The sequence below is a fragment of the Stigmatopora nigra genome, chromosome 9 (genome assembly GCF_051989575.1).
Source record: "Stigmatopora nigra isolate UIUO_SnigA chromosome 9, RoL_Snig_1.1, whole genome shotgun sequence".
Classification (NCBI taxonomy): Eukaryota; Metazoa; Chordata; class Actinopteri; order Syngnathiformes; family Syngnathidae; genus Stigmatopora; species Stigmatopora nigra.
The window spans coordinates 8,927,515-8,942,015 of NC_135516.1; the positions used below are offsets into that span (position 1 = coordinate 8,927,515).

General features: G+C 36.4%; 1 protein-coding gene across 4 annotated transcripts in view; it reads right to left on the bottom strand.

Annotated features, from left to right (window-relative positions):
* The window catches only part of crhr2 (corticotropin releasing hormone receptor 2), a 31,620-nt gene that overhangs the window by 13,784 nt on the left and 3,335 nt on the right, over positions 1–14,501 (bottom strand). The window contains exons 1-3 of one of the 4 annotated variants that reach the window (XM_077724849.1): positions 8,437–9,047; positions 7,238–7,529; positions 7,041–7,160 (exon numbers count right to left, since the gene is read on the bottom strand). The exons of 1 other annotated variant lie outside the window; for it this stretch is intronic. In XM_077724849.1, the coding sequence (XP_077580975.1) occupies positions 7,041–7,160; positions 7,238–7,379 (262 nt within the window). In that variant the 5' untranslated portion in view covers positions 7,380–7,529; positions 8,437–9,047. Of the gene's footprint in view, positions 1–7,040; positions 7,161–7,237; positions 7,530–8,436; positions 9,048–14,501 lie in introns of those variants that run through there. 2 more of the 4 variants (XM_077724850.1, XM_077724851.1) reach the window with 2 other exon arrangements.

Here is a 14,501-nt window from a genome sequence, read left to right on the forward strand (position 1 = left end):
GGCCATGCAGAGAGTGATTAACACCGCCCACATCCATCAGGACTCTAAACTTGCGGTAGCACAACATACAATCCCTTCTGTGTAATAACTTTGGGGTGAGGTAACATGAAAAGACGTTGATTTGCCTCCTACTGGCTGACTGAAGGTAAGTGAGGAGACAGTGAGAGGTAAATGATCCGCTCGGGGGGTGATGCGATGTATCTATCACGGCAGAATGGCAACGAGTCTGAAATTATCACTTATTTGGGTCTTTTGCCGGGAAAGCGCACCTTATAGAGAAGCACTACCATTTTCGTCATATGCAGCTGGGTATGATGATAATTAGGCTTTTGTCGAGTCAATGATGATGACAAAACCTAAGCCCGATTCTTATGATTATTATTATATCAAAAGCTCCTATGTGTTTCCATTATATTGTTGCAGAAAGTCAGTACGGCCTCTAAACTTAACACAAATACTGAAAGCATTTCCATCGTCAATGGAAAATAATGAAATGTGGCATTTCAGAATAAGCGCTTGTCCTTGTGTTGGAGAAAATCATTATGCACTAAGATTTCAATAGCACTGGTTGACATTTAAACGTGGACGCAAAGGGGTACAAAAAAAAGGTGTTTTTCCAGGTGAGTAACAAGGGACTAATTTTTCATGTAATGCAATTTTAATGCAGCGACAGATGTGATTTATTTCTATGGTCTGGTGAAAAAAAAATGTAAAAAAATACTGCGGCAGGCTGTTTTGCTGCAAACCAATTCAGTGTTTTCACACATAGTTTTGCTGGGATTTGCTACAGCACCTTTCACGACTTTTGTGAGGATAAATGGTATGGAAAATTAATGAATGAATGAATGTACTTTGACTATTTGTAATGTAAACAACAGCTCAATTCCGATGTACTTTTGTGTATTTACAATAAAGGCATTCATCACTTCAAATTTAAAATGTAGTTTTTGCTATTTTTCATTTTTTTTAGGAGAGGATGACAGTCCAATCGTACCTAAACTGAACTCCAATCTCGTAAAATAAAGCTCAATCATGATATCTTTTTGCAATGAGCCAAGATAGTATTTGCAAAGCTCTCCACAAAAACGATGACCGTCACGTCTCAATATCACTTTTAATTTGCCACACAAGTGTGCACTGATGATGCTTTTATTGTCTTCTATTGGTTCTGCATATAAAATTACCAGGGTAATATGCAGGAGAGCCAAGAGTTATCCAATTACGTAATTACGTTTTGCATCAAGCTGCATCTTTACTGTCATCGAGAGATAGGACAGGTTGCTCATATTTTTCTTAATTTCCCATTGAATGAATCATGAATCTAATGAGGAGATCACTATTTGGTGAGTGTTCTAATTATGATTGTGAGCAAAGGTCCAAGTGATTTAAACGTGAAGGATTTCGTCACAGATTCAAAGATTGCCTTGCAAATCCATTTTTTTATTACCTATACAACTTAATAACAAAAATGTACAAAAGCTTGAAACATCTGAAATGAGGTTTCTCAACACCTGCATTCTCCTTGTCTGCACAATATTTAATCAAATAGGAGGTCAGGTATCAAATCAGCACTTTTGTTGTAATCAGCATTTCCCCCAGGCAGTTTTTCTACCATTTTCTTTTACCTACCAATCAGTATTCACTTTCTACAGAATGAATACAATTGCCAGCACCTTGTTTGAAGTTTTTGAGAATTAAACAGCTTTGATTTCTTTTTTTTTTGATTAAAAAAAAGTTCACTTTCATTTGACCATTTCATTTCAGCTATAAACTGAGAATAGTACAGCTTGGAAACCAACTGTCTTCTAAAATCTTTTCCCCCCCGACATGATGACTTTACCCCCTGAAGCCCATGCAGCAAATCTGTTGAGCCTTTTGCAAAAACAGAATACACGATGAGCAATGTTGTAGTAATCCTAGCCCCCCCTGCCTAGGATTAGCTGTTTAGAATGCAGATCCAAATTCAAGAGGCAGCGACAAAATGTCATCCACAGCCTAATTGGATGCCCGATACATTCCAGAATGTATTTTGTACAGGGTTAAAAAGGATCATAAAAACAATGAGAAGAAATGGAATGATTGGAAGTGAGATGATTCACTGAGTTTTGGATTACATTCGAAATTCGATTGCCTGGGCCGTTATACCATTTGCACAATGAATTATAGTAAATCTGGTCAAAAAAAATTAAATGTACTATATCTGTAAGGGGTGCTCAAAGTTAAGACATTTAGGAAAACTTCCCCCAGGGAAGTTACAATGGCTAAATACACCTGTGATTGTATTGTCCACCCATTAGTTCAATTTTAAAGGAAGAAGTAGTTGGGGGAATTGGGTAGAGGTCTGGTGGTTAAACATCTGGTTCGGCTAATTAAATCTCATGGGGAATTTGCTGTGCAATGGCCAGTGAAAAATGTTCAATATACAATGAGCAAACCAGTGACCCAGTGTTGGAAAATGATTCCACAGAAGAGAAACATCTACCAGAATAAAAGCTTGTGTGTATTGAAAAGCAGAAAATGGATCCATTTGTAAATGAACATGCACCTGTGGAATTGCAAGCCTTGGTTTTTAATTAAAATTGCGAAATTGCAAAACTGACAAATGGTACTTTGTCTCACCCGAAGCTTGAAAGACACAAGATCACACAGCAGTAAAAATAAATGTTTTCAAAGATCTAAAAACTGCACGCTCGTGGCACATCCCCATTTCATGCCGACTTAAAGAACTAAAAATACAAAACATGGGACACAGGAAGCTTTAAATATGCATAAACCTCTTACACCACTTTGCAATGCACATTAATATTTATATAGGCTCCAACACATGGAAGGGAATTTACATCCCCTTACCTGAGAGGGCATGTTCACTGTGTGAGTGCCTGAATGTTTTTGTAGTAGTACTACATCCATTACAAACATCCTAAAATGTGACTCCTCTGTCATCCGTTATGTTCTGAGATAATTACAAGAACAGAAGCCCAACCAAGCATGCAAGTAATCTCTTGCATGAACTTTTCAAGATTTGTACTTTGAAGAATCAAAAAAGCACAAAAAATACACACAAAAATCAACAATTCTAACCTGCCTTTTGTCTCACAATTTTCTGTAAAAAAACAAAATCTGTACTGACACAGATAAATGCAAAAAAATATATTGAATAAACAATAGTACTTCAACCAATAGTGGCCTCCACGCAGAATAAAAACAAAAAATCCTAAAAAAAAACAAAAACGTACTGTATTTTCACGACTACAAGGTGCACTTAAGTCTCAGATTTTCCTCCAAAATAGACAGGACACCTTATAATCCAGTGTACCTTATATATGGAAAAAATTAAAATGTGCCATTCATTGAGGGTGCACCTTATAATCCAGTGCGCCTTATATATGGGAAAGATGTCATTCATTGAGGGTGCGCCTTATAGTGCGGTGCGCCTTATAGTCGTGAAAATACAGTACTCTTTTTTTAGGGGTAATTTCGATATTAGTGATACAGAAGTGTCCATTCAGCAAAAGAAGTTATTACCTTTACTTGTATGCACAGGTTTCTCCTCATTGAGGCAAGAGATACATAACAATCTGTGCGCATGGATTATATGGTCAATGACTTTTGATGAGTTCCCTTTTCGGCAATTACTACCGCAGTTGGAAAGAAATGCAAATGGAGCATATATTTAGAGTGGAGTATTTTTTTTCTTTCCATTGTCATCAAATCAGCCACTTGTGAAAACCTCCAGTACCTTTACTTGGAAGTTACTTATCGAATCACATCACGGATGCCTGGAGGCAAGTGGAAAGCGTGTACTTGGGTCTTGCTGTTATGACACGAATGCTTCAAACATGCTTAGAACCGAGGGTATGCCCTGCTTGTACATGTCAAAGCTTTTAAAAGTGTGAATGCTGAAGCGCGCAACGGATTAGAGCTTAACAGTGTGGAAGTTGCAGCATCATTCTCACAAAGACGCGTGCCATAGTTGTCTGCATTTCAGCGCCTTTTGGTGATAAAAGTGGAAGCTTGGTGCTTTGCATAGGGGAATTCTTAACTAAAATTGTGTGGTAAGTTAAGTAATCTATATCAATAACAGTAAATGTGAGAATTGTTGCCAAAGAGAAGATAATTGCATTTTTTAATGCCAAAGATGGAATCAAAAATCACATGTAAAATCAATTCTGTGCTTCAGAATGTACTAAATACATTTTATTGGTTGTCGCAAACGTTTGTGACAAACGACTCGTAACCTTATATAATATTTTTTTTCCCGCTATAGGATAAATTTTAAAAAGTTTTTCATCGTATCAAGTTAAGTTAGTGATTTATCGTGTTAAATAACAACAAAATAAAGCTGTCATTAATTATTTTAATTGGTTAAGTTCATTTTTCGGCATTATGTTTCATATTGTGTAAAATTGGCTTTTTTTTATTTTTGCATGGTTCTATTCTTCTGTCTGCAACCAATACGAGAAACGAAAATCCATTCGCAATAAACATAGGAAAATAAAGGTGAAAAGGCATTAGAACCAAGTTGACCCAACGCCAAATAAGAAGTGGATAGTGGGAAGCAGATAGAGCAGACTAGAAACTCACTATGGGCACTGTTTAAAGATATAAAACATATATTTAAACTCCGAAATCAAGATCCCCCTATAGCATACTTTAATACCTCACAATCAGACATCCTAGAAATCCAAAAATCTGTATACATGTGCAGCAAGCTGCACTTACTAGATAGAGAGCAGCAATACACTGGTTATGCCCATTCAAAAGGAAGCAACAGTAAAGCAGTAGTACTATAAGCAACCAGTCTTAAATGTTTGTTGAGGATAATGACTTTGCACCTGAGCCTATTGTAAAGATAACATCTGCGTGATAGGACTGTAACAGCTTGGCAAAGCTTTGCAATGTAGGAATAGAACCTTGCCCCAGATGCACCATATGACTTTTGCTTAGAGGGGCTATCTTGCAAAGAAAAGTTTGCTCTTGTACATGTGTGTTTGTTTTATGTTGCCCGTCTTGAATCTGACGGAAAATAGAATAGAATAGCTCTATATTTATCGCCCACAGGGGAAATTCACTTGCCACCGCAGCTAAGAGAAAATAGAGACAAATATAGTATGCCAAAAGTGAGTCATAGCAATAGAAATAAATATAAACGTATATACAGCATGCAAAAATATAGTGGAATGAATAGCATTAAATGAGATAGAGGATAATTATGTACAAGAACGATAGTGCAATTGTTTTCAGAGAAGTTTAAACATGGCAACTTATCTTAACATCTGCTAGTGGTGCCGGTGTTATCGTTTTAATGCGGATGGAACTTTAAATGTAGAAATGTCAGAGTGAATCATTTAAAAGGTGCACTTTAGAAACTGAAAAAAAAGTACAATTTAGTAAATTTGAGTGAAAAATATAGCCAGATTTCTCGAAGCGTGGTCTATTGAGCATATTTCATCCTTAAAAAAATGTCCTTCTGTTCATGATGGAGCTTTTCCTGACACTTCTGGGGGGGTATATTCATAAAACTACATTTTAAGTAAAATTCTAGGCCACATTGGAAATAAATATTCCTCCATTTTCTTTTCCATTTACTGTGCAGAAGCGAGAACTTGCACAATCACACCTGAAAAGCAAACGTCATCCTAGACTGGCTATCAGTCAATTACAGTGTATAAAGAGATAGATAGATAACCATTCACACTCAGTTTCACCTAATGAAAGAAAGAGTATGGGAAATGAAACGACACTATCAGACAAATGGACTTCAACACTCCAGGACACGAAATATCAAGTATAGCTAAGTGAGGCTGTCTTGCAAAGCCTGTACTGGTAATCATCACAAGGTTCAAAGATAGATTGAATTCTCCCTGCAGATTGTGTATGTGACTGGGTGCACACTTATCAACAAATCACAGGGCAGACTGAAAAACACATTCATATTCACAATGACATACTTACATTCCCTTCAAAAGCACCCATTAGGTATGATTCTTTTTCATACATTTTCATTGTGGTTTATCCTTACAAGTGTCATGGGGGGAAAGAAACCAGAGTACCCGGAGAAAACCCACAAACACATTATCACAGGTCTGTGAGGCAGACCTAACCAGCCATTCATCGTGCCATGCATAATTTCAGTTATTGCTATGAACTAAATGGGTTTATTTGATAATTTATTATGTTTTTATGTATGCACATTTGCATCAACTACTTTTAACTTGCTTGTCTCATTTTTCATGACTTCTATCAGCAGTAATTTTACTCATTTTATCATCTACAAATTCAATACAAGATAGAAAAATCTTGAACTTTGTGTCTTGGCATTAAGACTCACAGAAATTGGTGCATTTTTTTTTAAAAGTCAATATATTCCAAACTTCTTAACATTATTGTAACGTCAAATTTTCATTCATTCATCATCTGTTACCGTGCATCCTTGCAAGGGTTGCTGGACCTATTCCAGCTGAATTTGGGAGAAAAGTAGACTACATTTTAGGACACAAAAAGAGACAGACAACCATTCACACCGAGCGGGATTCGATCCTACGCTTGCCCGCACCCAAATCAGCCACGTGAAGCATTACTCCATCAGGGGCCTTCTAACCTCATATATCAAATAAAATTTTGAAAGTACGTAAATTTTAATTATTTTCTTTAAAATGTGGGTCTCACAATACTGGTCCTTTATAAATAAATAATGAAAAAACAAGCATCCTGACTTCTGTGAGAGCAGAAATAAATCAGTTATATGGGATTTTGTTGTTGTTTTGTTTTTCTAGGATGCCCCAATTCCCTTGGCAAAAGTCAAAAGTGCATCTGCCTTTTAGATTCCAAGAGTTGCCATCTCGTTTTAAGTAGCTTGTCTTGTAGTGTTAACCATGCTCAGCATGAAGTGTCTGTTCCAGTGACAGGAGGTAAAATAACAATTGTCCTCCACTGTCATATATGTTATACATCAAAAAAAGAGCGAGTAGGGCATGCATGAGCATCAAACTACTTTTTCTCGTCCCTTGAAGTTAAAAAAGAAACTAAAAAAATCTTACTATTGGTGTTATATCTGACGCCATTTATATCTGCAGGGCATGGTCGCCCCACAATTCTACCAGAGCTGCTCCTTGGCCAGCAGGTGCCAATCTCATCTTTGGTGGCGTTGCAAAAGAAACCTTAAAGAGATTAAAAACAAACAAAAATGTTCATCAGGAGCAAAAAAAAAAGTGTTGTTTTTTTTTCTTCTTCTTACCGTCAGCGCTCAAGGCTGTCAAAGATGCGTGTTCCCACAAAGTGTCTTGAAAGCCCTCCACGAAAGTGCAATTTAAATCCGCCAACTCGCGGATGATGATTTGATAGAGAATCGCATCCATGCTTCCATCTGACTGGTACATGCGGATGCTGAGGCGCGCTCTGACTGAGTCCAATCCGAGCGGCAGCTGGTGAGCTGCAGCCGCGCTCCACTGACAAACCGACAACTACTCGCGCTTCTGCTCCAGTAGAATGGCTCTGGCCAATCACAATCGCATCCTCCCATCGTCGCACTCATGAAGAAAAAAGTACACGCGTCAGTCCAACTCAGTGGTGAGGAAGATCAAATCTTAATACAGCTATTTCAAATTTGGAATATATATTGGTTTATTCTAAATTCCCTGTCTGAACTGCTTATCTTCACAAGGGTCACAAGGGGTGCTGGAGTCTATCCATGTTCACAAGGGTCGTGAGGGGTGCTGGAGCCTCTCCCAAGATTAGACAAGGTGGAGGGACACCCTGAATTGTTTGCTAGCCATGGCACTAGGGGACAAACAACCAATTATACCTAGGGACAATTTTGAGTGCTTAACCAGGCTACCCTGCGATGTTTTTTGGGACCCCATAGAAAACCCACACAAGACTGGGGAGAACATTCAAACTTAATCAAATTTAAAATAATTAAAATACTGCTGATTTTGCATGTTTGTGTTGCTTTTCAGGGAGACAAATACATCATTTTTTAGGATGAATATCCTTGCCGGTGTGCCCAAAAATCCAAAAAGACATTTTACAGCACACCAGTTTTTACTCTTGCTTTCAATGGATTATTACTTTTGAAATGAAGGTGACATAGGTGAATGTACCCTAGCATTTGGTAAATTGCATGTGTCTGACTCCCAAAGGCTGGTGCTAAAGATTCACAGGTTGTAGCCAGAGGCTGTATCCCATTTCATCTTATAACCTGCTTCACTCCTTCATAGTTTGACCGAGACCGGGAGTCATACTGTCGTATTATTAAGAAGCTGTGCTGTCTTAAATGTGCACCCAGGAGGGAGGATGCAAGGAAGAATTAATTGAAAACAACTGACATATGCTTTTGTGTGCACTTTTAAACTCATCAACAGTAACATGTAAAAAAAAATGCACTTACATCTCAATGCAAAATAGACTGTAAGCAAATTAAACAAAATTTGATACCTGGCTATTTGCAGTACTGTAGTTGTACTTCCACTTAGAACCTTTCAAAGTGTCCTTTTTGCTTAAAAACAGTCCTGAGGGCTCAACCCCCTAATCCTAACCCTTCTTGAATGGGGGGTTATTAATTACTAAAAGACTTTGGATAGCTATCAAAACTAAACATGTTATGAAGTGTAAGGAGTGTGTCTGATCAAGAAGCTTATGTTGCCATGATACAATGGAGGTGTGCCACCTGTGTCTATTTTGTACTGCTTGTTTTCTGATTAGTTTCACCTGGTCCCATCATTCAACAGCCAATCGCGTCCTTCTCCTGCACTTGTGTTGAGCCCATCTGTGTCCCCAATGTAATTTGACTGAGTGCCCATTTCCATTCAATTGTTGTTGAACCTTGTTTGTTAGTAGTCATTGCCCTTGAAACTGCCTTCAATCTGCTTATTGGCTTTTGAGTTCTTCTGTGGTTTTTATAAAACAAACAAAGTTGAAAGCCCATTTTCCTTGACTCCAGAGTACCACAAAGGGAAAGAGCAAACGTTTGAATCTGTCCTGCATGAATTTTTTCACTGCCATTGATGATGATAAAACTCCTGTCCATTTGAATTGAAAGGACCTACCAGTGAATGATCACAGCATGGAAAGAACCCCAGTTTTCAAACCATTAATATATGCTAATTACACTTTGTCCACCACAAAAAAAATTGCTCTTCCAAGGAATTCCTTTGATTGTCATGTGTGACAAACCAACGGGTAGATTAAAGCACCCCCTTGACTTTGTTGCACACGTTTTCAACATCTCATTAAAATAATCCGTGTGGGTCCTTTTTCCAATTACATTTAGATGGCTTGTTGGATTCTAAAAAAAAGTATATGAGCACCAGTATGGCACAGAGAGTAAAGTTTGGACTTAGAAGGGAAATAATCGATAATATAGTAACACTGTGTAAACTGTCTTTTTTGGTCTGACATATTGATTGATTTTTTCGATGCTAAATATACTTTGTGGGAGGTTGCTGTTGTAAAATGCATTGTCTAACGTGGGTTAAAAAAAAAAAGGAAAAGAGGAGAATTATTCAAAAGGGGGTCTGACCTGAAAACAGATGCCAGAAAATAATTGTGCTCTCCAAGGAGTACCATCATGCAAAATTACGCATAAATGAAATGACAGTATTCAGATGCATGTATGGCAGATTGGTAGAATAATGGGGAAAAGCAGCATTAAAAATGACCAACATAAATTGATTCATCAAGCTTTTGAGTGACATTTTGACACAATGTGATTCGATTGGGATCATCATTAATGATTTATGTTATTTATTGTGAATGCATATGTCCTCATTTTAGTCCAGGTGTACTCAAACACTTGTCAAGTTGACTTTAATAACTTAAATATCCTCCCCAAATATCAAATATGCATCTTTTACGTCCAGTTTATATGATGAATGGATAAACTTTCATGGGTATTTTTTATTGTCAAAGCAATACAGCATTTCTTCATTTTTTAAAAGCTTTAAAAATAAGATACCAGACATAGCTGAGACAGTAATGTTCAGTAAGTACATGTGAATGTTTTATCTCTTCAAAGGTTTTGTCTTGAACGTTTCATTCAATCTTTTCTTCTTTTTTCAAATGAACCTTATCCATTCTTACTTCAAAACCATAAAAGTTGAACGCAATCCATTCTGCGACATCTTGAAATTCAATTTTGCACCAAGTGAAATTCACTTCTGCTAAAAAAACCCACAATCTGCTATGACCTTCCATTGCCTTTTTAGAGAATAATTTAATGATGCTGTTATGTGTCATCCTTTAATTTAGTACTCCAGTCTAGTTCTATCTTGGATTTTTTGCTGATTGGCGAAGCAATTTCTCACGAGTTTCAATTTAACACGCTGGGAATGAGTAATTAGTGTTTTGCGCTGCAGTCTATCTGCTTATACTGTGCCCCCCTAAAAGTACTGCATCCCTTCTCCTGTTGTCCAATTAATCGCAAAGGTAAGACACTAGGGAAGCACACTAACGAGAATCTGATAGTCCTAAGCGCATTATAATCAGACTCATTCCGATAAGTAAACGCTTGTAATACATAATTTGTGAGTGGTGCTTTTGTGCCTAGGTGACCCTTTAATTTAAATCAGCTTAAGCAGATACAACTTAACAAGGTTACAAATATTCCACATGTGTATTTAGCCACGTTTATGACCCAAAATAATGTGTTATAGTAATTATAGTTACTCAATAGACAAAACATGTTAAAGCCCACAATATACACAGTTTTGATGGGATTGATGGGTAACAAATTTGAATGAGGGAAATGTAGTAAAAGGCTTTATAGAATGAATATAGTTTTTATCTGGTTTGGGATGGAACACTTTTTTTTATACATTTGCTAGTCTTTGCATTTGGTCATTTTTGTTGTTGTTGAGGTACTTGTTTGTGTACTGAGTGGCTTACTTTGTTTTGACTGGTACGCTTCTATTTCAGCACTCTGACTCCATTTTTTTTTTAGATCTGACCTTTTGACACTGGCATGTTTTTGTTATTTCATTCCCGTATTCTCCAGTGTTTTTAAGTTCAATACATATTGTATTGCATGCCTCCTTGTTTGAGTTGTTTACATTGAGTCCCTGGCTTACTTCTACGTCAGTGGTCTGTAAGAATGATTGTCCATATTTGTCAATGAGGGACATGGAAAGATTAATAAAGCAAAGCTATATTCAAATATTGCTCACACTGCACATTCCCATTTTAGGTTCAGTGCACCTTGATTACTTCTGTCACCAATGCTCATCATAAACAGGACTCCTTTATTTTAATGCGAATGCTCTTTCAGCATTCGGAGCCATGCATGGAGATTTCATGCCATATAGTTCATTCAATAGATACCTTGTTTTACTTACTCTTCTGTTATTCATGTATCCACAGCAACTTCAATATGCCGCAATACATTACCTTATGAAGCGGGTATAGGCAAGAATAATGATTCCATTGGCTCTATCACACCTTGATGGACACTGAGAGGTATTTTCTCAGCTGTGATATTATGTGGTCAGTGTGATATTATTTTGTCGGAACAATTTTTGGATTATTTTCAGCACCCTAAGAATATATATACATGAAAGGAAAATGAGTAGTGCACAATAAGACAAAAAGCTGCATTTCAAATACCAAAGTTAAAGGTGACACATTATTGTGATTCAAAAAATAAATAGATCTGCCCTTATGTTAAAAGGAATTATTAAATCAAAATAACAATATCATGTGCACATATCCATGAATTTGTGAAAATTGTCTTTTATGAGGCCTTAAAATGTTTCATTGGAATTAGTACTATTTTTAAAACCACATTATATTCATTATTTTACTGTAAGTAATTGACAATTACATGAAGCAAAGCTCAAAATAATTAACTATATTTGGACTGTTTTAATACATTGTATTCATTGTATTGAAATCTTTGACTGGCTTTTGCTATTGACGTTTATATTACAAATTTTGTATGATTTCTCTGGCTACATTTCCACTTTCTCTTGCAGCATCATTTAAATCGTCATAAAAGAGTCATCATTTTTATGGTTTTTTTGTGTGTAAATTTAGTCTTTAGCAGAGCCCCTGTCAATTGCTTTATTTTGTCCAAAGTAAATTCACTCCTGATTATTGAATTCTTTACAACTATATCAATCAAAACTGAGCAGCATTATCTTATTATTGGTTTATGTAATAAAATCCATGTTAATGAACTAGACACTGAATACATATTTCCAAGAGCAAGTGGAGTGGATGATTAAAAACAGTAGACAATTGAGGTGTTGTTTTGTTACATATTCATTTTTTTATACACTACACCAACTCCTAGAGTTCCTGAAATATTATATTCACATGATGAAAGCCTTTTGCTACAAAGCCCATGAGGCAAACTACACCTTCTGATGAAAATCAAGTTTGTCACATGAAGGCAAAAGCCACTTTCTGTGAACACCTTTTTAATTTCCTGTCTGCTTTTCTCTCGTATCAGATTCCATCGCAAAGCTAGTGCTTTCATATATATTACATTTATAAATGCATTGTTTTTTTGTTTTTGTTTTTTGCGACATGGTGACCATGTGGTTCCGATCTTCCTGTGCAGAGTTTGCAAGCTCTCCTCATCCATGTTAAGGTTTTCTTTGGTTAATCCGATTTCACCTCCCACGTACCGAAAAATGCAAAACACACTGACTTATCTTTATGCATTAGTGCAGGGGTAGGGAACCTATGGCTCCGGAGCCACATGTGGCTCTTTTGATGAGTAAATCTGGCTCTTTGCTAACCTGTGAGCTAAAATATGGAAACTGCTGATGACAGAACTGAGATACTACATCTATAACCATTTATTTTTGCAGTAGACTCTTCTGGAATGCATCTTCTCATTGATTAGCAACAGCATAAGAATATTTTTTTAAAATATTCATTTTTTTCCACTTTAAAAGTGGTGAAATTACAAAAAAAAATGATATGGCACTCGTTTACATGTATGTATTTTGACTGGGACAAGCTCCAGCACCCCTATGATGCCTGTGAGGATAAGCAAAATGGAAAATAAATAAAGGAATATAATTTTTAATGGCTGACGACAGACGTCTATTTTGACTGAAAATACATTAGCTTTAGATTTTTATCTGTCATATATTTGTGTTTGGAATCCCTGTTAGTTTTCATGCCTCTTAACTGATATCCATCTGCACTGTAGCTGTGGCAACAAGATACTTCATTGTTGCTGACATTTATCCCTACATTTCCACTTGTCCCAGCTTTTCAAGCTGCATGCATTAATATAACAAAAACATTATATGTTACATACAAAAAAAATGAACTGCAGCAGTTAGTTCTTAGTTCTAATGACCATTTTTTAAAATGTTATTTGTACACCTCTAATGCAGAAAAAAAATACTAGGGCAAAGATTATGAAGCAGTAATAATGTGTGGCAAGATAATGAGATAAAAATATGACCCGATTGACAAATGGTAATACTCCATTGCATTTTTAACGGCCCTAAGGAGGAAGCTAGATTGATAGAGTTTTTAAAGCAGAGATGGGAGTGAGGGATGGAGGATATAATTTAAGTGACAGATCCAATGAGCATGTGATGTCTGTGTATAACAGGAATGTAAGGCATTAGATTGAGAAAAGGTTAACATCCTTAGAAATGAAAATATTAGTATCCATGAAAATCAAAAGTGTGCAAAGAATTTGACGCGCTAGTACAGTGATGGATTGATTTGTTTGTTAAATTCAGGCAAATGTATTGGAACGGATGTGTTTTGCTTCCTAGCTTGTCCCATTACATCGCTTACTCAAACAATAAATAGGGCTGAAAGCCTCTACTCTATTCCAGATTTAGATTTGAGCTATAAATTTTACATCTTTCATTGTTGGTGTCATTAACATAAAAAGGGGGCTTTTTAGAAAGACCTTATGGAGGATGGAGATTTTTTTCATGCTTTACACCCTGTTATTCTTTTTTTGCATTGTGCTAAAGCATCCTTTTACACCCATAGTGTTTTATTCATGATATTTATTGAATTTATTTTTTCAAAATGGAGACGCACAAAGTCCCATAGGCAAGGAATGCACACAAGTAGGTGATTTAGAAAGGGAATAAAACTAAAGTAAAGCAACCAGAGAGACTTAAATCTTTTGTTTGCTACATCCCAATGTATGAATAATATGCATATTAGGAAAATCTCAACGCATTTTTACCACTTTTTTTTTTTTGTTTGTAAGTGCATTCTAAGACATATGAGCAGTAAAAAACAAGTAACTGTTGAGTTCAATCTTCCAAAAATACATGTTTTGCATCCTTCCTGCTGTTTCAAATAAAGTAATGTAATTGCCAGGTTGTGAAAACACTGTCTCCTTCGCAAAATGACTTTTAGGGGATTAGCTAATGCCAAAGTGGCGGTGTCAAAAAGACAAATGGCTCTTCTGCATATATTTTGGATGCCATCCAAGCAGATCAAATCAACAAACAAACAAACATGGCTCATCTGAAGACAGATAGAAAGCTTTGATCAATACATAATGTTAATGGAAT